The sequence below is a fragment of the Ascaphus truei genome, chromosome 13 (genome assembly GCF_040206685.1).
Source record: "Ascaphus truei isolate aAscTru1 chromosome 13, aAscTru1.hap1, whole genome shotgun sequence".
NCBI classification, from domain to species: domain Eukaryota; kingdom Metazoa; phylum Chordata; class Amphibia; order Anura; family Ascaphidae; genus Ascaphus; species Ascaphus truei.
This window is the reverse complement of record NC_134495.1, coordinates 26,101,558-26,126,614: the sequence shown is the minus strand read 5'-3', so window position 1 is coordinate 26,126,614 and position 25,057 is coordinate 26,101,558. Positions and strand designations below refer to the sequence as shown.

Sequence of the window (25,057 nt, the reverse complement as noted above, 5' to 3'; positions counted from 1 at the left end):
CTGCGTCACGTTGGCTTGAAATACATGTAACATGACTCATGTTAAGTCTACATTACGTAAAGTTGACATTACTTTCATCCATACCATGGGTTGAAGAGAGTGAGTGGGTTACCTGGGAGATACGCTAATTTAAGTCATTAAAATATGCTCCATATTAGTATATGTCCCAGGTGTCTCTGGCATTCTCCTTTTTGGGCACAGGTATCTCTCCACGTGTTGTCTAAATGTGGGTTTGGGGTGGTATACACAGCACTCAGGACTAGTAAATTAGGATTCTTTCTCTAATTTTTTTTTATATAACGAAGCCTTTCTTTACTCTATGCTTTCAACGAATAATGTACTATACATTACAAACAGTATAAGACATTTTTCACTTATTAATACTGATATTCGCCAAAATTGAAACAACTAGATTTATTGGATGCTTCTGACAATTCATCCACGAGGATCACCAGGTTAGATCCCAGGGATGCACATAACCCTGAAGGATTCCCAAGGGGATCACAAAAAGTCCCTAATAATGTGCACTCAATCAAGATGAAATAAAGATTGGAGTAAGCGAGCCAAATAGCCTCTGGGTATAAGTCCCAAATATGACTAGATATGGGAATCATAGAGCCAAGAGCTCAACCTCAGACCGATAATGAACATGAAAGGAACAAATAATAAAGTTTTATTAACATATAAACAACAAAATGAAATGCTATATACAGTGAATGTTAAAAATCCCCAGTGATGAGGTATCGGATTGGCAAGGGTGTATGCGTGTCTAAAGGTAAGCGTATCACTAAATAAATGTACACGTGGAGACACAGAGCATTTTGGATGTCTCAAATGATTGTTCAACGGTATATAGGATAACAGCTTGTGTGTCGGATATTCCCTAAAATAGGGAAATGGTGGATAATCAACACGATATGTACAATTAGGTGTAACAAGGATCTACATGTATATGGATATGTCATGGATCGCAATGTCACAAACTGTATACGCCATAGTAGATGGTAGAAAACACAAAAGTAGCTATGCTGCCTGCTCCTTACAGGCAGTGAAATATCTGACTTGTAACAACCTGTGTAACCGTGACTTGAAAAAATGATGGTACTGTCCCTCAATACTAATAAGGTATTTTATAGATTTGATTGGTGGTGTGTTTACCACCAAGAGTTTTTGGTTTTAAAGTCACATTTCTTTAAGGTGCTTCAGCTCTGTATAAACCCTCTTCCACAAGAATTCCAAATTCCTTTGGGGCATTAGTTTAAAAAGATTGGGAGCCAATTATTTTTTATATAGTTTCTTATCTGTGGTGGGTGCTACGGTGGCCAGATTAATTTGTTAAGGGTTGAAGACATAGTAGTGCCATGTTACTTTCTCATGCTCCTCCCCAAATAATTTCCGGTCTTCGTTCCAAGTAAAGATTGGAGTTGCAGGTGATTAAGGACTAGGTTAATGCCTCTCATACCTGTGGAATACAGTAGAGGCAACGTTTATTCTAACATTTGCCGTAAACTAGCCTGGTTACATTCTGGGTATGTGCTGGGTATGTGCTGGGTAAGTTCTGGGCTAGTTTGAGGCACGTTTAAGGCATTTCTGCATTGACTAACGACCCATAGGATTAACACAGCAGGGATCCCTGGCATTCCAATTCAGTTTGAATGGGACTGCCAGGGATCCCCGCTGTTAATCTGATAGGCCATTAATCAATGCAGAAATGCTGGGGCTAGTTTAAGGAAAGTTTAAGGCATGTATTCAGAATGTACTTGCGTGTTTCCTGGGTTTTTTGGGGAATTGCCACTGGTTTTTGTTCGAATAAGAGTTGCCTGTACTGTAAAACATTTACACACGTCATTGCCATAATGATGTGGGACAAATCTGTAAGACTTAATAGTAAAAGCTTGAACAATGTATAACAATGAACCACGCTACAGCAGAAAGAGAACATCAAATAGAATGTGAGATTGGGAGACGTAACATATTATTGTCTAAGACAAAAACAGGAAGAATTATTATATTTAACAATGTTTTAAAAGAAAAAAGAAAAAGGAAGAGAAACTAATGAAAGTATTGGGATATTTTGGGAAATTAAAATTAATGAAAGAAGTACAGATAACAGATCTAATTGACAAATAAGGGGAAATACAGTACAGGAAAGGAGTTGCAGTACAAATATTAGAAGCGTAAAAGAAAAGGTGGGAAAAGGAGTATTGTGATAATATGATAAAAAAAGAAAAAAAAGAGAAAAATATGCAGAGGGAAAGGTGGATGAGACGGAATTGTATATTGTTATATACCTAATATATACTTTTATGTGATTATCAGCTAATATAGAAAGTGCCAAATGCTAAAATATCAGTGAAAAGTATACAAACAAGTTTTGGTGGGTTAATGTGACAAAAATCCTCCACCGTACAGAGAGTAATAAAAATGAACACTTTTGATCACATTCATGTCTCAGGCAGCTGTCTGGGAAGATTAACTGGCCATTCCCTTTGAACCTGGCTTTCAACGCTGTGTGAAAAAGCAGGCATAAGCTTAAAGAAATCCACTTTAAAGTGTATAAGCAGTGAAAAGGGATGCACTATTTAATTCTTTAAGATTGATACCAGGAAAGGCACATACTGTACTTATGTCCATTTCTATTTTGTAATTAGTGTATATTTTTGCATATGTTAATGTTATTGATTATGACAGCAACTCCAACTAAATATCACTTCGTTAGTGCTTTGCGATAACGTCAACAGAATTGCAAAATAAGGGAGGAAGTAAGGACAGGATGCTGCTAAACCGTATTCAGCTACAAGTCATTTCAGAAGATACTTCATTTATTTAGCAAAATCATTGATACCTGAAATATGCAGTAATCTTCCAAGAAGCAATACGGATACATTTCTTCATGAAGACCATGTTATGGTCCCCCAATCAATTTTGTAGAGACTGTTGCTTGTTGTGGTACATAAATCACTGAGGTGTTTTCGGCTGGACTAGGGATAATATTTAGGGAAATATTTACTAAACAGTATTCTGTGATAAGACACCTTCCCGTGCAGGAAGACACCTTACAGCCTATTGTGGCTAAGGCTTTCTAGACTTATATAGTCCTATGTTCAGGATAATATTGTTGTGCATATGGATGCAGTCAAAGGCAAGATATTAGAGGGCTAGCAAGACAGCAGGTGGACAGGACTCCAAGAGACCAGCAGAGGTCCTCGGTAGTTTGACCCTGTGTCTCAAATAAGAAGAGCACCTACTGTAGTTCAAGCTTTTTGCCCAAGTCTCACCCTGCCACTCAGTAAGTCCTATAATCGTGTGGGAGCCTTGGTCCCAGGGTGTCCATCTGGTGGGTGAAGTTTACTTTTGTTGGATATTGTTTCAATGAAGAACAATTGCTGCCTGATTTAGTCTAAATTTTGTTTAATAATGAGGAACTTTGATTTTTATAATAAAATCCTCATTTGTTGCCCTGCCTAAAAACTTAGTAATTCCGTAGCTCATATCCCTAAGGCTAAGGCCCCGCTCCCTCAGTCAGCGCGCCCGCACTGCAGACAGGCTGCTGACACAGACCGCGATATGCGGTCTGTAGGGAGCGGGAGCCGGAGCGGGAGGGGGGCGGGAGTGGGAGGGGAGGCGTGGTTTGAGCGGAGGGACCTGCTACTCCCCCCCCTCCCTCCACGGGCTCGGGCTCAGTCTGCAGGACAGGAGGGAGCTGCTGCAGGCTGCTGTAAGGTAAGCAGCTCCCTCCTCCTTCCCTCACAAATGCCCTCCTCACACCCGCTGACACTGAGACGCACACAGACACACAGACACACACACCACCCCCTACCTTGTGTAGGAAGCTGTCTGACAGCTCCCGCTCCCGCCCCCGCCGCTGATTGGCTCATCAGCGCACCACGTGACGCGTCACCGCTCGGGATCACAATTTTCTTGCATCCCCTGGCGGCTGACACGTCACAGTACGTAGTGAGCCAGCAGCGAGGGGGGACTGGGACCTGCTCAGAAGGATTCCCCTGTTGGTGGGGAACGCTCACGCGGCCGCCCGCAGCGGGTCCCAGCCCTAACAAAGTCAGCATACAGAGATGGCCCACTAACTGGACTGACTACTCAAGTAAAACAATAAACCTTATGTTTTCCAACAATGAAATAGATAGTAAACCCACAATTTATTTCATATTAAATTAAAACCCAACCCAAGCATTTTAAAATCAGTAAGAAATATTTTTAAAGAAAATAAAATCAGGGACGTCCTGACTGTAGATAAAGGGGTTACCACAATATACTATCATAAGCAAGTACAGGACCATGTTTGCATTGTAAAAGATTGTGATTGATGGTGTTGTTGAAAACAAGAACATCAGTATACTGAAGTATGTAGATACAATAGTCAGATGAGAGCTGCCTTTGGAGAAGGCATTAAAGTGAGTAAACTAGTTTGAGACCAAACATGTAATTCTTCTCCATATGTTAGATCGGCATCAAGAACTAAAACAAAACTGCATTTAGTAGACACATGAACCATTGTCAACAATGTTATAATCTACCTCCGAGTTGTTGTGAGATTATAGCCCAGCTATGGTTTGCCAAGGGTCAATTGTCTATAGAAATACAGGACTGTTATAAACCAGAAGGCACGGATCAGAATTAGAAAACTAGGACTGGAGTAAAGTGCCATGATTACATTGAGCAAGATTGGCCATTCATACTGTTTCTGCAATATTTTACAAGTCAATAAACCATTTTTTTTTTACAGAAGTACAATTACAGCACACTGTACACCCACAATGTATGTTGTTTAATCCAAACAGTCCAAACATTTTCTATAATGGATTAAGGATGGTTGATACTGTAATAACGCTGTTCATATGGTATTGATACAGAATGCCTCACCCATCAATAATAAAAATGTTTAAAGATGATAACCCTTTGCAGTGCCCCCTTGATTTCCTGGTTTCTCAGACTGTAGATGATGGGGTTACATAATGGGGTTACCACAATGTATAGTAGGGACATGACCTTGTTTGCATTGGGAAACATATTGATTGATGGTGCTGAATACATGAACATCAGTGTCCCATAATATATAGAGACAACAGTCAGATGAGAGCTACAAGTGGAAAAGGCTTTCTGTCTCCCTGTGATTGAGGGAATCAAAAGAATGGTGCGGATGATACTTATATACGTCAAAACTATGAATGTGAAGGGAAAGATGATTATCGAAAATGACAACACAAAGACTTCCAATTCTGCTTTGGAGGTGTCTGAGCATGCCAATTTCAGAAGTGGTGCAAGGTCACAGAGAAAATGGTCAATAATGTTGGATCCACAGAAGTATATATCACTAATAAACACCATTGTTATCACTGACAAAAGAAAACCAAGCACCCAAGACCAAAAAGCTAATTGGAAACAAAGTGTATGGTCCATAAGAGAATTGTAACGCAATGGGTTACAGATGGCCAAATACCGATCATAGGACATGACTGCAAGCAGGAAACACTCTGTCGATATTAAGGAACCAAATGCATAGAACTGGGTGAAACAGCCAACAACAGACATAGTTCCCCCACCAGCCACAATGACATATAGCATGTTGGGTATAATACATGTGGTAAAGAATATTTCAGATAAGGACAGATTGCTGAGGAACACGTACATGGGAGAGTGAAGGCGGTTGCTCATTGACACCAATACAATGATCAGGAGATTCCCTGCTAGTATCATGATATAAATAATGAAGAATAGAAAAAATATTAATATCCGGATGGCATAAAGGGTTTGAAATCCCAGGATCCAGAACTCTGTGATGAATGTCTTGTTTCCAAAGTACAGAACGTTGGGTTCTTTGGTAACCTAGAAAATGGAACAGCAATAAAAAATTGTTTAAAATACAGTTTCAGTTTTTACAGTTATTGAATGGTCAATTAGTTATGTCCACAGAAAAAAAAACATACTGTACATTTGCCAGAAAGCCAAGTTGACTTTTGCTTTTCTGAATACTTGAGGTTTACTGGGAAATACTGCTTAATCTCTACCCACAGCTTGAAGATATAAGGGAATATCATTTCATACAAAATCCTAAATCAGCAGTGTAATTGGGCTGCAGTACAGAGTCTGACCAGCACGTCTAAAAACCGTAGGGGCATTGTGTGTGTGTGTGTGTGTGTTTGTGTGTGTGTGTGTGTGTGTGTGTGTGTGTGTGTGTGTGTGTGTGTGTGTATATATATATATATATATATATATATATATATAGACAAAAATGTTACCAGATGTGAATCCGGAGAACAGAGACAGCACACAGCCAGGTAAATGAAAACTCTTTCATTTACGTGGCTGTGTGCTGTCTCTGATCTCCGGATTCACGTCTGGTAACATATTTGTCTTTATGTGCATATGGGACAAGCATCGGTTTATTTAAGTGTACAGTGTGCCTTCTGCCCATTTATTTATATATATATATATATATATATATATATATATATATATATAAAGCAACAAAAAAGAATCCCAAAAGGGAGCACACGGGTATAACCAGAAATATAACAAAATGTATTGAATTATAAAAACTGAGGGAGAATATTAAAAAGAGGTGGGGGGATCCTTAATACTATCACAGTGGACAACAGCACAAGTGCAGATAAATTACTGATTCACCTGGGATGACATAAACTCAGTTGAGAGGATAAGTAATAAACAAAGTGGTGAAAGTATAAACATCAGACAGCTAATTGGGATAGTAGTATCTCCAGCTGTGTCAAAGATGCATGTATACTGGACATAACACACAAGTGAGTGGGCCCCCTACACACTGGGTGAAAGATGAGAACATACAAAGCAGATGGATATGATGATATGTTGTGGCACGCTTATGTTATAGGATAAAGGAATCAGTCCTGATGCAAAGTTCACATGGAAAGCGGCACACAATCAGTATGAAAAACAGTCCATGAATCAGCAATTGTTAGTCCAAAACCCGACAATGAGTAATCCCATATACATCACTCCAAGGAGTGGGAGCGTGGTGGGGGGGGACACCCCTTTTTTCCAGTGATTTGGACTTCATGCACCATCCTTACTTACCTTCATCTGGGTGATGTATATGGGATTACTCATTGCCGTGTTTTGGACTAACAATTGCTGATTCATGGACTGTTTTTCATACTGATTGTGTGCCGCTTTCCATGTGAACTTTGCATCAGGACTGATTCCTTTATCCTATAACATAAGCGTGCCACAACACATCATCATATCCATCTGCTTTGTATGTTCTCATCTTTCACCCAGTGTGTAGTGGGCCCACTCACTTGTGTGTTATGTGCAGTATACATGCATCTTTGACACAGCTGGAGATACTACTATTCCAATTAGCTGTCTGATGTTTATACTTTCACCACTTTGTTTATTACTTATCCTCTCAACTGAGTTTATGTCATCCCAGGTGAATCAGTAATTTATCTGCACTTGTGCTGTTGTCCACTGTGATAGTATTAAGGATCCCCCCACCTCTTTTTAATATTCTCCCTCAGTTTTTATAATTCAATAAATGTTGTTATATTTCTGGTTATACCCGTGTGCTCCCTTTTGTGATTCTTTTTTGTTGCTTCATACATTTCCCATCCCTGGAGCACCGCTGACTTTCTTGATTTATTCAGTATCACTTGTCAGTTTTGGGGTACCATTATACTTTTGGCGTGCATGCGGTAGTCCCTGTGTTCTAATATATATATCAAATAATATACTATATATATATATGTAAAACATAAGTGCAACTATGGGGCAGAAAACCATATGTACTGTATGTATAAAAGGGAAACATCCTATTGAAATCAATAGGGTTTTTTCTATTCAGACAGTATGCCTGGAGAAACATTTCTGTGCTAGAATTACGCTACAGTAGTTTTACATTTGTACATATGTACTGTATCTTAGTTTGTTCCTATTGTGCTTCTTTGTTTGTGCAGGTGTAGCAAAGGTTATTACCTTCGCTGATAATAGTGACTGTTATATCACAGATTTTCCATAGGATTCAATGACAGTGATAACACAGAATATCACAGAATATCCCACCATAACATGCCAGCAGTGGCAATAACCTTTGCTACATTACTGTAATTCGCTTGAGCAATTGATTGTTCTTCAGATGTAAAATGAGTACAATATATCTAAAAAAAAGAATTATAGCTTAATTAAAGGATACCCCAAGACATAAATATTTCTTATCCAACTATTTATTGTACACTGTTGCTTACCAGTAACAAAAGGCTGAAAATCAGATGCTGCTCATAAAAAAAATCAAAAGAGTAAAGAGGTTGGCACTCAAGGGGTCTTTATAGAAAAATATCAAAAAGATTTATTGATGGTAGATCAGCATCTTGGTCCACTTACGGTTCTTTCTCAAACAAGGCTCACAAGCGGACCGAAACGTCGAACTACAGTACCATCAATAAATCTTTTTGATCATTTTCTACAATGACTACTTGAGTGCCAACTTCTTGACTCTTGTAGACTGACGGTGGGATCCACTTTGTTGCAGGACCACCATTGCTGATCACCGGTAACAAGTATCATGTTTTACGTGAGTGCGCCATGCATAAAAATTCAAAGACATTTCTTAGGGTTGTCTCTTTAATAATATATATAAGGTGGTTTTTCTATTTTAGCTAAAGTGGTCACACCACCAGCACATCTCATGAATGCATCTCTGAATTCATAAGCCATTCAAATTGTTACTCTTTGTATATGGGGGATTAGTGGATTTATTTGAATACATGTAGAAATCTATGTACAGTATCAATGGAAAGAAACGTGTGCTTGGGCACAGTGTACCCTTTTATATTTAAATCCGGGTCAATCGTAAAACTAAAAAAGTGTTCATAAATCTGATGTGAGTTGATAGCCAGGAAGATCTACAGTATATGAAATTCAAAGGTGTTTGGCCACAGATTAAAGAGAGAACAATGAAAACAATAGGTGCACAATGTACTGTATTAGAATACACATTTAATATATGTGATATTTAGCTATGTACAGTATTAATGTCACTTAAACTGCATTGCTATTGCTACAGAAACTAACACGTTACATAACATTGGACTATAGATTAACCTTTTGTTTAATAATTTAAAGAAAAATCTGACAAATATAAGTAGAAATGTACATAGTGGACACACAGTGATACTACTAGGGAGTACTTAGTACTGCTGCTGTACCTTTCTATTTACAACCTCAGAGTACCACTACTGACAAACTTGTAGTTCCATTGTCTAATTAACTAAAAAAGGGATTTATTTCAAGAAGCCTCTCTCCCTTTTTACTTAGCATAAATATTGCATAAATCTCTCTAAAATATGGTTACAATTGCTTTTTCCACCATGTCAAATGTTTCTTTTTAAGTCTGGTACGGGCCATAACTTTTTTTAAGTTACTTTTAGTCGACTGCAAACGGGAAAAAATGTAAATAGAAAAAAACAGAACAAAAGACTCGTATTCTTTCTATTCACATCCCCATATATTTCTATATATTTTCTACACTAAATTAATTTTAAAAATGGTTGATCCTATAGTCCAAAAATGTCAGGATGGAAAGGAAGAAAATTAATTGTTACACGCGCCAGAGTAAAAGGGCAGAGTTTTTTATGTGAAGCTGAGCAAAACAAGGGATAGACATTACAATTAAAAGACTGCATACGTTCTTGGCTACAGGCTTTGCTTTAATACATCTCTAGTATTCATGTACAGTACGTCAGAGAAAAACACATTCATTCTATAGAGTGCGGGTTACTGAAGATTTCTGGTCACAGTAGCTAAGAAGCATGGGACCCGTCTGTATGATATTATTTAAATCTCCTTTAGTGCTCTGTATAATGCCAGCTATGTGTAGATATAATGCAGAAATAACAAGATGCAGTACCTGAATCATCACTGGGCTGGAACATGTATGTATACCTCTGTCCACAACACTTCTTTCAAACTGTTTCAGTTAAAAGTCAATACTTGTAAGCCATTATGTCCCATACTTCCAAGACATGGGAAGCTACCAGATATTTCTGTCACGTAGACTGTATTTATATCTCAGGTAAAGTGTTCATCATTAACTATTTCTAATCGGTGTCCATAGAGAATTTAGTATTTTCAAAACAGATTAATTGCCTTCTGAAAATAATGATCTTTCAAATAATCCCACTGGTTACTGTTAACAGGGGCTCTGGCAAATTTTTGTGTGATTAAAAAGATAGTGATATACACATTTCATTGCTGTTGTGAACTCTGGATCATTTCTGTCAAATACTGTACTGTTTATTGCATTTCAAGTTATAACATTTGAGTATGTTCTGTGTCTAGAGAAATATTTACTATTTGGATAAATAAGCCCCTGATACTGTATGTGAAAATCTGTTCTACAATGAAGTTACTTTTATACTGTACAGTGGCGTCGCCTTTAGCCTCGTGCGGCCGTAGCGGCACAATTCTGATAACCGCGGGCAGATGCAGTATGTTTTTTTTTGTCCGGAGTGTATTGCGGTATTTTACCGCTCGTAATGTATTAGCATTTTATTATCGCTGTGTGCAATACTGCAATACCGTCTAAAAACTCAGGGGGGCGTTCACGAGGTGTTGTCTTCGAAGTATAATACTTTAGCACTTCAACCTACGTCAGTACACAGTCTGCGTGTGCGCGCAGTAATTGTAAATTTGCATATTTATACATGCATTTGCAGTGCTGTGTGTCTCATTTGAAAATTGTTGAAACGCATAGGAGTGTGCTGTAACAGTATCACATATCGGCATATACAGCGCTCTCCCCTCGCTCGCCCCCCCACACACAGGATAATTTACTGCACTGCAGTATTTCAACTTCTTATCTGTAAGGAATCCACACCTCAGTTTACTGCTTACCTTGCCTCACAGACCTGTGCAGTCCTGGAACACTCCCTCTGGTATCTACTGCAGCTGTGCAACCTATCACTGCAACCTAGCCTTGTATTCACTCATTGGAGCAGTGCCTTCACACCCACTTCCGGGGATTGACCCGCTGGCCTTTCAGTACTGCATCCCCACAATCCTCCCCTGCCGAGCATAGTCCTTCCTGGATGTCACAAGTGTTCTGCCACAAGCCCGAAGGCTTGGCTCTGTTGTGTACTAATCTCTCTAGTTCTATTCCCTAGTTCACACAGAGTTCTGTTCCTGTCTTCTGTGCTGAAGCGGAGTACTCTCCTTGTTGACTTCAGCTCCCTGTTTCCTGAGACTGGCTGCTAGTCTCACGCAGCGGTCAGTTCCTGTCTCCTGTGCTGAAGCGGAGTACTCTCCTTGTTTACTTCAGCTCCTTGTTTCCTGAGACCGGCTGCTAGTCTCACGCAGCGGTCTGTTCCTGTCTCCTGTGCAGAAGCGGAGTACTCTCCTTGTTTACTTCAGCTCCTTGTTTCCTGAAACCGGCAGCTAGTGTCCCGCAGCGGTCTGTTCCTGTCTCCTGTGCTGAAGCGGAGGTTTCCCCAGTATTGTCTTCAGCTCTCTGGTTCCTGGGGCCTGCTGCTCATTCTCTATTGCAGAGGCCGTGTCCTGGTTCCTGCGCTGAAGCGGAGGATTCTCCAGCCCGCTCAGGACTCTTGCGCTGAAGCACTGATCTACTACTGCTGCCTGACGGTGTGCCCACTCCGGTCTACCTATCACTTCCTGAGACCAATACCATGGGCCATGGTCGCCGCATGCGCAGAGTCCACTCTGCTCCTAAGCTGAAGCGGGGAACTCCTGACTACCTGTTGCCGAACTCCTGCTTGAATAACATTTACCCTGATGTCTCCAGTCCTGACCCTGGCTTATCCACTGACGATGCTGCCTTCTCCAGTCCTGACCCTGCTACGTACGACTACGAACTGCGCAATCTGGATCAGCCTGCGCGGTCTAAGGTCGGTGCTTTTACAACCCCACCTCAGCCACGCGGTCCGACCCAGGTTTGTGGCGAGCACAACCGTAACATTATCTTATCCACAGTGCAGTACACCTCTCTCACACCATTCTTTTGAATGTGTGTCTTTCTGGTTTCAATCACATTCCTGCTTGATAGCTGATGATTACTGTGCATGCGCCTGTAAATTCACCACTGCTTGCTTGCGACGTTCAAGAGTGAGTGACCCAAAAAAAAAATATATATTTTTTTTCTCCTCATTTTTTATTTTCGCCACAAACCTGCCTAGACCAACTTGATATTACGATATTCAATCTGTGCTGTAGCACACGGTGGTTGATGGCACAACGATGCCAGAAGCAGCTAACCAGCGTTGGATATCTGCAATTCGGTGTCCACTCATGTACATCTCCTTAAATGTGCAGTGAATCCACAAAATGGATGGTGTATTTATACATTAATGACTCACATTAGAGTATGCCCAATTTCAACACCTGTGACCAAAAAAAATATATATTTCATTTTCCCCTCATTTTTTATTTTTATTTTCTCCACAAACCTGCCTAGACCAACTTGATATTACGATATTCAATCTGTGCTGTAGCTTTTGACTGCGACCCTGTGCTTTTGACTGCACATGGTTGATTTGTGTGCTTTTTATGTACTGTATTTGGGGGTGTAGGGATCAAATTATTATGATGACCTGCCTTTTGAAATTATGTCATTTCTTTGAACTGCAGTAGAGCTAATCCTTCATGCAGCTGTACCCTGTACTCCCCTCCCCCACTCACACACACAAGGCTCGCTCAAGGATTTGAAACTCTTATCGACAGACACCTCTACAGAGTCATTCAGTTTCGAAGCTTGTCATTGTGTTTTTTATCAGTCCACAGCTGAGCATCACCTCTCTGCTGCGCCTGCGTGTAATCCTCTTTGGGATGGGAGCTAGTTGATGATTACTGCGCATGACTCATAACCCCCCCCCCAACCCTTTGAGGCTTTGTTTACGGTAACGCTTTTGAAAATCCCTTCTCGAATTTGATATGTAAATCTGATTTGCACAGCACTGTGAGAATTGAGTTAAAATAACCATTATCTGATTTATGTTGTTGATGCAGTAAATTACCACTTTTTGTCATTCTTTCTTTTTCTTTGGTGTAGGTGGGGGGGGCGGGGGGTTGTTGTCAATGATTATGATTATCATGAATGTAAATAAATATTTATTTTATTTTATCAGGAACAAAAAAAAACAATATAAAAATAATCATGAATAATACAAAATGCAGTCTTTATTAAGTTCTTCTGTCAGATGGAAATTATTGAGGGCCGGTGGATAATCATGAATAATGCACATTGATAATAATATTAATTAATAATATATAATATATAATAATATATATATATATAGTAATATAATTTTTTCCGTCTTTATCTTCTTTCTCATTCTGTGTACATTGAGAGAGGAGAGGTTTTTTGTACATCATGACTGCAGTTTAGATACTGTACACTTAACTGTACAAACAGTTCACAGACTTTATACGATACCCCCCTCCCCCCCAGTCCAGCCTTTTTTTCTGAAAAGACAAGAAAACAAAAAATTAGTGCAGATATGTGCATACTGTATTATGGCATTGTGTGCTGAGTAGTACTGTCAAACTAGTCTTTACTGGAACTACTGTATACTGTGACTACTGTTAAATACTTTGTAAACAGATGGCTGGTGCTGCTCTCTCTGGAAAGAAAAAAATTGCGCAGTTACAGTAGGTGCATACTGTATTATGGCATTGTGTACTGTATAGCTACTCCATATTGGACTACAGTATGCAGTTAGTACTGTCAAACTAGTCTATACTGGAACCACTGTATACTCTGACTACTAGGAAAGACAAAATCTGTGCCATACTTACCTGTATCATACTGTACTTACAATACTACAGTACAGTACTATACCATACTACCTTCCTGATGCTTGCCCATTACGCTCGATCACAATGGGCAACACAGTCGCAATATGGTCTATATATTTATTGCATAATTCCACGGTGAGTACATCGTTCCAAAAACTCATTATGCCTTGCGCCATCTCATCCTTTTTGGAGGGTTTCACGACTTTTCGGATATGGTCCTTCAGCTGATGCCAGACCATTTCGATAGGATTGAAGTCTGGCGATCTGTCATTGGAGGGGGAAAAAAAGGACAAATCGTTTAAGAGATACAGTACACAGTAAAAACAGTGGGAAAAAATGAGACACGGTTACCGGACTTACTCCGCTGGCGACTTCACCCAGTTGATACCGCGCTCAAGGATATGCGCTATTGACGCGGTGTGCTTCGGAACTCACGTGTGATGTATTCCACAATCTCAGGCACAATTTTCTCTTGGAAGAAAGCTTTATTCATGATTCCTATAACAAGAAAAGAAAAGTGCTTAAAAAACTGCACACTAGTACAGTACAGTGCGTAAGGCAAAAGCGTGTGACATACATTTTACTGTACCTTCAAAGATGATGATGCATCCTGGTCCACGCCTAGAGATGGCACCCCCCACATGCATCTTCACTGGGTGTTTTGGATGCGGCTTCATAGATATGCGACCTTTTTTGTGAAATGCAAAGGTGGCAAATCTCTCCAGCGAAACAGTAGACTCGACTGTGAAGATGCAATCCTGGAAAGTTTCTCCACTGTCGATCCATGCCTGGGCCTGGACCACTCTCTTGATTTTGTTAACATCCCTTATCATAGGAAACGCTCTGTAATGACAAGGAATAAATAATTTTAGAGGTACAGTACAGTTTCTTAAACAACACTTTTACCTCCTGTACTGTCCAGTACTAACCTCACACGTCCATATTTCCATCCAATTCTGCGTCTCATCTTCTTTATGCTGGTCTCGGATACAGTGAGACTGTGATTTTGCTGCAGAGTGCATTTGGCCCTTAATGCACTCTTCTCATCCTTCTCTTCACTTATTTTGTCGACCAGAAGAGCTGTCTCCCTACAATGTATAGAAAAACAACAATCCGGTAAATTACAGTGCGGTAGGCCACAAGCACAGCACATCATTTGCAGTAAAAATAGTATACAATGAGATAGATCTACACAATATATTGTTCTATTAATATGCAGCAATATAAACAATATATATATATACTGTAGTTATATAAATATACCGAAATAACTATAAAATTAGAACGATGTACACAATATATTGTTCTATTAATATGCAGCAATGTAAACAATATATATACTGTAGTTATATAAATATACCGAAATAACTTTAAAATTAGAGAGATCTACACAATATATTGTTCTATTAATATGCAGCAATATAAACAATATATACTGTATTATATAGTTATATAAATATACTTACGCGTTAGTTATCGTTGGTGTCCTCGTGTGTTGTTTGGTTTTTCCGTGTGCATGATAGCACACGGTGGTTGATGGCACAACGAGGCCAGAAGCAGCTAACCAGCGTTGGATATCTGCAATTCGGTGTCCGCTTTTGTACATCTCCTTAATTCTCATGCTGAGATCCTTTGAAATCTTTTTAACAGGCATTGCTGCAAGTAGAAAGAAATACAAACACAAGAATGTATATTCGATTTTTAGTCGATGTGTATTCAATGTGCAGTGAATCCACAAAATGGATGGTGTATTTATACGTTAATGACTCACATTACAGTACGCCCACTTTCAACACCTGTACCTCGTCGCCATGCATAAAAGGTTACACACTTTGCATAGCCTCCCACTCGATGATCTGTATCTGAACTTGCCCTTGTCCAGATACTGCATTGTGTCATCTGCTTCCATGGATCCACCCCGATTCTACGGACGCAGGAAGCCATTCGCCTCTGCCGTGCCTGTCACACAGAAAAAGCGAAAGGCGGCAGCCTTTTCCAAGCCAAGGCCAAAGCGACAGGCTAAGGCTAATAAAGAAAACCTTCTGCTGACCCCAAAGACTAAGGGTTTTAAAACACGTAAGCCTTATTATGTCAAGAAGAAATACGGTGATGTACACTCAACGCAAAACAAATGGCAGCCAACCCATCGAACCCGCAGACCACTTCCTCCAATACACTTCGATGACTCTGCAGCCGCTCTCCCGGAAATTTGCAGCCCATCTTCTCCACTACTCGTCAACGACGCTGCCGCCGCTCTACCGGGAACCCTCATGGCATCTTCGCCACTGCTCTTCGACGACGCTGCCGCTGGTGCCCCTGAAATCCACGGGTCACTTTCTCCATTACGCTTAGGCGACTCTGCCGCTTCTCGCCCGGAAATCCACAGGTCACTTTCTCCATCCCTCTTCGACGATGCTGCTGCTTCTCCTCTCCCGGAAATCCACAGGTCACCTCCTCCATCCTTCTTCGGTGACGCTGCCGCTTCTCTCCATGGAACCCCCATCTCATCCTCCGTAGCACCCATCCACCCTGATGTCCACAGCACGCCATGCACAAGAACCAGCTCTTTAGACTGCATGCTGAATGGGTTAAGTGTGGATCTCCCCGGGAACTCTACTGTGCTGGTAAAGATAGATCTGCTTCTGGAGACCATGCTAAATATGGATCAACGGATGCAGAAGATGGATCAACGGTTGGAGAAATGGATCGACGGATGGAGACAATAGAGACTGACATAGTGGGGATACATAATTTGCTCGGTGTTCATGTCCCTGTATCCCCGACGCCGGAGCAGGAGGTTGGCATGGATGTGATGAATGGGACCTTCGACCACCTTCCAACACCAAGCACACCCCCTCCACCAGAATATTTTGTGTACATGTATGCCGTTGAGGAGGAGGATAACATGACAACCCCATCAAGACCACGCCAGGAGACAATACGGCGACTAAGACAGGAGGAAATCTTCCTCCCAGACAACCTACCCTTGCCCGCCGCCACAAGCACACCCGCTCACAGAAGAACACCCGCTCCCAGAACCCAACCTACATACGCTTGCATCGATACGGTGCCCGACATCATCCTACGCGAGCTGCAACCGGCACTCAGGGAGAAGTATAGGGTGATGAGTGCTGGTTTACCCCACAAGTTTGCCATGTTAATTTTTAAGCACCACGTGTCCTACTTGGTGTACTGCAGGTGGGCCTACAAAGTGAACTACGAAGGAAATCACGAAAAAAGGGCGCTTCCTGAAAATTTAAGGACTATTGTGGAGGAATTGCAGCGCTATTTTTCAATTACAGATCCTTTAATGAAAAGCGTTCGAGACTCGATTAATGGCATTTTGCGCCATACAAGGCATCGGCCCTGGAAGGACAATCTGGTGGGTATCGCATTTGCGTGACTGTTCAACTGTTGTTTATTTTTTGTAAATATTTTTGTAAATGTTTTGACTTTCTGTACTTTAATAAAGGGAATGTTGCGTGTTTTAACTTGTATTAATAAAGAAATGTTTTTACTTACTGTACACACAGGACCTGCACAATTCCAGTCCATTAGGGCCGCAAACAGGCCCGGTTTTCAAGGTTATCCTGAAAACCGGGCCTGTTTGCGGCCCTCGAGGACTGGAGTTGTGCAGGCCTGACTGACTGTTCTGTACACCATCCTACTGTAAATGTTTTCACTTTCTGTACTTTAATAAAGGAGATGTTGCGTTTTTTAAATTTCATAAATAAAGAATTTTTTTTAATAACACCATGTGACTGTAAACCATACTGACTGACTGTAAATGTTTTGACTTTCTGTGCATAAATGTTTTCACTAGCAGTAAACCATACACCTGTTGATGTTTTGAATTGCTGTACACTTAAAATGTTTTTACATTGCACAGTATTTGTAAATAAATGTTTTTGTACTTACTCCACCAATAAAAGAAAATGTTGATTTGTTTTAAATTGTTCCATTGTCTCCTTTTATACTGTAACAAAATACAGTGTTTCTAGAATGTACAGTACTGTCCAGGCATACTGTACTGTATACTGTAGGCATGCTCAGTACTGTACATCACAAGAGTATTAAAACAATACATGCTGTACGGGTATAGAATACACATATGTACTGGAATACATGTAGAATAAATGCATACTTTTTATTTTCTCGGGTTTATTATACAGTATATATAAAAAAAGTATTGTATACAGTACAGTCTGAAAACATCAGCATACTGTTTAAGTTATTCTATCCTAATCAATAACAATGGCAACTAAACTGTAGACTCCGGTACGTGGTTTTTTAAATTCGATTCAGCAATGTGCAATGTTACACAAAGCAATATTATCCATCGAAATCCCTCCATTTGCCGTTTTCCACATGAGATGACAAAGTTTTCTTTTCTGAGGAAAAACAAAAGTAAAAGTTTTACTGTAATGGTCAGTCCCCTAAAGAAGTTCCCACAGTCCCATCAATAATTTTCTCGGGGGGCGTCTCCTGTTCACATGCGCATGTGCCTACCATCGATGTGATGAAGATGCATATGTGTTTCAAGAAGGTTCCAATGCGCATGCGCCTAGCTTTCCACCAATTGTGCAGTATCTACTGTAGAAGCCGCTCAGACAATGATATTGCTTACAGGAGAATCGCTTGACTTTTGAATCGCATTGATATTGATATTTTCAAAATAAAAAAACAGAATAAAATACGGCAACATTACTCACCATAGACTTTCCCAATCAGCTGGCGCCGAGCCACTGCCAGTCCCGTATTCTTGATCATACACGTCGATGATAGGTGACAGCGGGACTACTACACCTGTAGTCAGCTGATGAGGCTGGAATTCGCTTAGGTACATGCAAGCTTGCTCGAAACTGTACGCGAAATCCGGCTCAGGCTGCAGGTATCCGTGCGTGGACAGACAGCAAGGGTTGTCACTGACGGTCGGACTGTTATTGGAAGCCGGCACATTGCTTGCCAGCGACTGACGTTGCTTACTTGGTTTTAACACGACCTTTCGCCTTTTGCCGTCTGCATGATCATAGATACGGGAAAAACCCGGCGATACACACCAATACCCTCCAATAAAATCAGGATCAATACGAAAAAAACATGGATCGCTACATAACCTTTTCCTTATTGCACGCTTCCACACATGAGGATCTGGTGAAAATTTGTAAAAGTCATAGTTTTCGATAAAATAATGATAAATTTGAACAACTGTTGCCATCTTATCATCTGTTGCATAAATCGCGGCCCATATTAAATAAGCGTACGTTCTGTCGGGTTTTTGGAACATGGGCTGCAGTTGTGCACTCATGGCGAGACTCTCTGGACAATAACCAGGCCAGAAACTGGTGCTTGTCTTTCTTTAATATGAAAAACCTAAATTGATACATTATTGTAAATGCAACATGAATGTGGTATGAATGCGGTCAGAATGCGGCATGAACGTGGTGAAGTGCGGTGAAGTGCTTGACATTCCACAAAAAATCCCGGAAAAATGCGGTGATGTTGGAGAATAAAAGGGGCCGCGGCTGTATGTATATACAATGAGGAAATTGCAGTAGCAATGCAAAGAAAGGTGTTTTGGGGGCATTTGCTTTGTTTTTGATGTACAGTATTGTATAAGAATTATTTTTTTTGAAAGCCGAATCAAACTTCAGAACACATTTTCAAATGGGAACTAAATATAAGCCAACCCTCACGTTTGTTAATTTGTTTTTATTTACTGGGGGGATCGGTTCAATTTTTATTTTTATTAAATTTAAATAAAATGTTTAAACTCTAAAAGAATTTTAAAAAGTGGAACCCTCCCTGCCTGGGCTCCCAGGGAGTTTATATCAAATGTCTCTTAAATGTGCTTGTTTACCTTTGGTTACCTTGTCAGGGTGCTGGATTCGTGCAGGCTGGTCATTGGTATGGCGATGAATGGCGCCAGGAAGGAACTTTATTCATACAAAACTACAACTTTATTAATCACCATCGATGAGTCTCATTTACATCGTACACATCACTTTGTGTATAGTATCACGGAAAGAAGAGGGACACACATTTTTACTGAATATGCATAAAAAGCAGGAAAAACAGTAATGCCTTACAGCAAAGCAATTCTTTAAGGTTATATCACCACAATCATGACTACAGTGTTGATCCGTGTCCCTCCAGTACGAGTTCAGTCAGGCGCTTCCAAAAGTGGTGCTCAGCACAACAGGGGGAGCGTTCCAACCGTTCGCTTAGATCAGAGTATGTAAATTCAAATCTGCAAACGTTCCACCGCTGGTGTGGATAATCCAGGACAGAGTCTCCAAAGTGAAATAAGAGTTCAAGGAACAAATGTTCCACAATGCACTACGCATTTCGTGGATCCATTCCACATCATCAGGGGTAGGTCCTATTAGACATCTCATTTTTATATTTCGTTCCGAATGATCGGATTGGTCAAATCATTATATGCAATCTTCGATAAAATAAACAAATATATTCCTTGATAAAAATCAATAACCATAAAGCAAAATCTCATATAATCTGAAACATCTAAAACCAAAAATATAGAAATAAACTATAAATGTAAGGAGTCTCTGTGTCCAACTTAGGGAATAAACCATTAAATGTTTTAAAAAAAATAAAGTTATATATCAATTCTGTGGATCAACTATATAGTGTCTCATATTAAACCGAATGTGAACAAAAATAAACCTGGCGCCAAATAAATGTCCAAAATGGCAAGTTCTGTAATCCTCAGTAAAACTGCACGGGTACTTTCAAGCCATGGAACGAGAAAAAAGACAAACAGAACAAATCATAGCGTAACACTGCTGGATAATGACAGTCTATGCTATACACAGAACATGATTTGGAACAGTCGAGTCGTGCTTTCAAAATCAAATATGATAATCTTAATTTGAAAGAAAAATCATCTTTGGAAGCATTAGCAAGCAATGAGTCGATTGTTATTAAACCAGCTGATAAGGGGGGGAGTGGTAGTGATGGACAAAATGGTATTAATAACATTCAGAATTGATGATCCTGTTGGACAATGGGCTTGCCAGTAAAGCCATCACACAGGATAAACATGATTTTTTTAATATTTCACACCCACGTTTACCACTATTTTACTTTATTCCTAAAATACACAAATGTCTTCAAGAACCACCAGGTCGTCCTATTATTTCAGGTATCCAATCACTCACATCTAATTTATCTCAATTTATTGACTATCATTTACAGCCACTAGTAGTTAAACTTAGATCACAATTACGGGACACAAAACATGTTTTACAAATCCTGCGTGATGTCGAATGGAAGTCTAATTATGTGTGGGTGACAGGAGATGTTACATCCCTCTACACCATAATTGATCAGCAATTGGGATGTCAGGCTATACAAGAGGTTCTAGAGAATGAACACACTATGTCATCTGTTCTCAAAATGTTTCTGTTGGAGGGGATTAGATTTATACTGACGCTCAATTATTTTTGTTTTAATTTACTGTATTATTTACAGGTCTGTGGCACCGCCATGGGCACAAGATTTGCACCAAGTAAAGCTAACTTATTTATGGGCCATTTTGACACTAAAGAAATTTATTTTTTGGACTTAAATATAAGCACAGTTGATGGTCAGATCCAGACACAGACATTCTTTAACCCCGAACAGGCCAATAATTATTTATTGGCGGATAGTCATCACAACCCACAATGGATCCGTAACATTCCAAAGGGTCAGTTTGTCCGCCTGAGGCAAAATTGCTCCAGTTTGGAGTCTTTTCCAAATAGGCGGACGAACTTAAAAATACATTTATTGAACGTAATTATCCGGTAGATGAACTAGAAGGAATTTTGACCTCAGTACATGCAATGGATAGAAACAAACTTTTGGAATATAGAGTGAAAGGGGATGAGCAAGTAACTCGCAATAAGGTCTCCTTTGTCACCCAGTATAATGCTATGGCCCCAAAGATTAGGAATATTTTTTCCAAACACTGGCCAATATTATTACAAGATGCAACATTATCGCAGATTTTGACACGACGATCCTCTATTATCTTTAAAAAGGCTAACAATTTTAAGAACAAATTGGCCCCAAGCTGCCCCCTCGGTAATGGAGATAGAAAAGGGAAGGACACCCAGGCCACAAAAGGTTTTAAACCTTGTGTAAAATGTACAGCATGCAAGTACGGTGTGCGTAGCAAAGAGTTTAGATCCAATGTGACTGCCAAGGTTTATAAAATTCATTCATTCATTACATGTAAGTCTGAATTTATTATTTACTTACTTTAGTGCTCGTGTGGCCTACAATATGTAGGTCGCACGAGTCGAACCTTCCAGAGACGGATTTATGAACACGTCTACAATATTCGGAATGGTTTGACCACACACAGCATATCACATCACTTTTTGATACACCATGATAAGAATCCTGAAGGCTTGATATGTCAATCTATTGAGTTATGCACACCGAATTGGAGAGGTGGCGATAAATTTAAACATCATTAGACGGGAGGCCTTTTGGATATATGAACTAAAAACCCTTTCTCCAAATGGGCTTAATATTGATTTTGAATTGGGGTCTTTTTTAATTAACTAAGGTAATACAAAGTGAATATTGGAGAATCGGAGTACTTTTTGTTAATAGAATGGAAGAATATTAATTTAAGGTGTAGGACAAGCACTATAATTCTAAAATGTTTTCCCCTTCTTTGTACAAGGTGTTATTAAATGTTTGGTTAATTTTTATACTATCTGGCTAGGCTAATTCATGTCCGTTTAGGATCTTGGAATGAAAGGTTAATATAATAATGGTAACTGCTGTTGGTGCTTGAATGTCCTTTATGCCATTTATTTGCATTTGTAGTGTTTGTATTGTTTGTATCATTCCAGTAACGTTGGGTCATGTATTGTTTGTTTCTTGTAGTTTGTTAGTGACAGGTAGATGTACATGGCCTTATAATGAGTGTATATCACTTTAACCACTAATTAATTTGTAATTGGTAAGTGTATTTAATAGTAGCCATGGGCATCATGTTAGTAGCCCCTGAGGAAGTAAAATACGTTTTACAAAACACGTAGGGTGGGTGTTATTTATCACCCTTGTGTCTGCATAGAGGTTTGCCTGATTAGCTGCTTGCAGTAGCACTGTTAGATCCGTGCAAGTCGAGGAGTTTGTGTCACCTTAAGCACACGGGCACACGCGCGCGGGTGCGCGTCTACAGTCGGGCGGAGACGAGGAGCAGAAGGAGGGGGATTAGCTACATGCATTTCCAGCATGGGCGCCCCAGAGAGACTGTTTCCCACACCAACATATCCCCGTGTGTGATAGAAGGGAGATCCGGGCGAGTGAGCCGGCGCTGCAGAGTGGAAACTCTGTTCTGACATCATCCCCTGGACAGTGACACTGTACCACCACCGCTTGATATTACCCTGCTTCTCGTGAGTAGGGTTTTGATTTTACATCTCCGGACGATCAGCTGTTCAGTAACCCCTTGCAGCCACTTTTAATGGCATAGTTCATTATATATTTTAATAAATAAGTTTTAGCTTTGTCACTAGGAGTTTGTTTAATGTTTAATGTTCTGTGTATAGCATAGACTGTCATTACCCAGCAGTGTTACGCTATGATTTGTTCTGTTTGTCTTTTTTCTCGTTCCATGGCTTGAGAGTACCCGTGCAGTTTTACTGAGGATTACAGGACTTGCCATTTTGGACATTTATTTGGCGCCAGGTTTATTTTTGTTCATATTCTGTTTCTGTCTGTACTAGGCAGTATTTATCAGGCAGCCTAACCTTTATGTAAAGGGTGTAATATTGTCACTATTTGTTATATCACTGATTAGTATTAGACACTTTAGCGCTATAGTCACAATTTTTTCTTTTTTCTCTCATATTAAACAACCTGAATTAGTAAAGTACATAAGCCTACAGTCAGGCATGGACTCCTCCCATTTGTAGTATCACACTATTACAATTGTTTACTCCGCCCATTTAATCAGCAATCCTTATTAGAGCAAACTACAATAAAACCAAAAATTATTTTACTCTCAAATATTAAAATATTTCAGGGTTCAGAAACCTCTAACTACTAAAGCAAAACATTTATATCAAAATATAAAATTATATATGCAAAGGGGGTTACACATTTTTAAACAAATATTTTTTTTTAAATTGAGATTTTTCCACAATAAAAAAAAAACAACTTGGTTCACTGCAAATAGAAAACATGTAGATGGAAAAAAAAGAATTCCCACCCAATGGAAGGGTTTCAGTAAATGTATTAAACAATGGTAATCCTATATTCCAAAAAATGGCAGATAGGACAGTGTGTTTAGTGATGTACAGTATGGTCACCGTTGCTAAATTGCTGCCAGGGGGAATTTATCTTCCAAATGGAATTATAATGTCTTTGCTGAAAATTTATTTCAAATTTTGTTTAATAATTAGGAACTTTGATTTTTAAAATAAAATCCTCATTTGTTAACCTGCCCAAAAACTTAGTAACTTCGTAGCTCATATCCCTAAGGCTGCGCTTATAGTGCCGGCGACGGTAACAGTGACGCAACGTTGCAGCAAAACAAATGCATTGCCGCCGTCGCATGCGCTTATAGTAAGCATGATGTGACGGCGCGACGGATTGGTCGCGATCGCTGGAAGTCATCTCTATTTGATTTACCAGCCACCGTCACCTGACCGTCGAGTCACCGTCGCGGCACTGTAAGCATTGCCTAACAAAGTCAGCATACAGAGATGGCCCACTAACTGGACTGACTACTCAAGTAAAACAATAAACCTTATGTTTTCCAACAATTAAATAGATAGTACACCCACAATTTATTTCATATTAAATACAAACCCAACCCAAGCATTTTAAAATCAGTAAGAAATATGTTTAAAGATAATAAAATCAGGAACTTCCTGACTGTAGATAATGGGGTTACCACAATATACTATCATAAGCAAGTACAGGACCTTGTTTGCATTGTAAAACATTGTGATTGATGGTGTTGTTGAAAACAAGAACATCAGTATACTGAAGTACGTAGATACAATAGTCAGATGAGAGCTGCAATTGGAGAAGGCAATAAAGTGAGTAAACTAGTATTTGACCAAACATGTAATTCTTCCCCATATGTTAGATCAGCATCAAGAACTAAACCAAAACTGCATTTGGTAGACACATGGACCATTGTCAACAATCTACCTCCGAGTTGGTGTGAGATTATAGTCCAGCTATGGTTTGCCAAGGGTCAATTGTCTATAGAAATACAGGACTG

At 39.7% G+C, this 25,057-nt stretch overlaps 1 protein-coding gene across 1 annotated transcript; it reads right to left on the bottom strand.

Annotated features, from left to right (window-relative positions):
* Positions 1–4,884: 4,884 nt before the first annotated feature.
* LOC142464594 (olfactory receptor 6B2-like) lies at positions 4,885–24,970 on the bottom strand. Its single transcript, XM_075567967.1, has 6 exons — positions 24,896–24,970; positions 9,347–9,426; positions 8,430–8,535; positions 7,072–7,206; positions 5,946–6,032; positions 4,885–5,844 (listed from the first exon to the last, which is right to left on the bottom strand). Exons 1-6 carry the CDS (start codon positions 24,968–24,970, stop codon positions 4,885–4,887), a joined length of 1,443 nt encoding a protein of 480 aa, XP_075424082.1.
* Between the last annotated feature and the right edge of the window lie 87 nt (positions 24,971–25,057).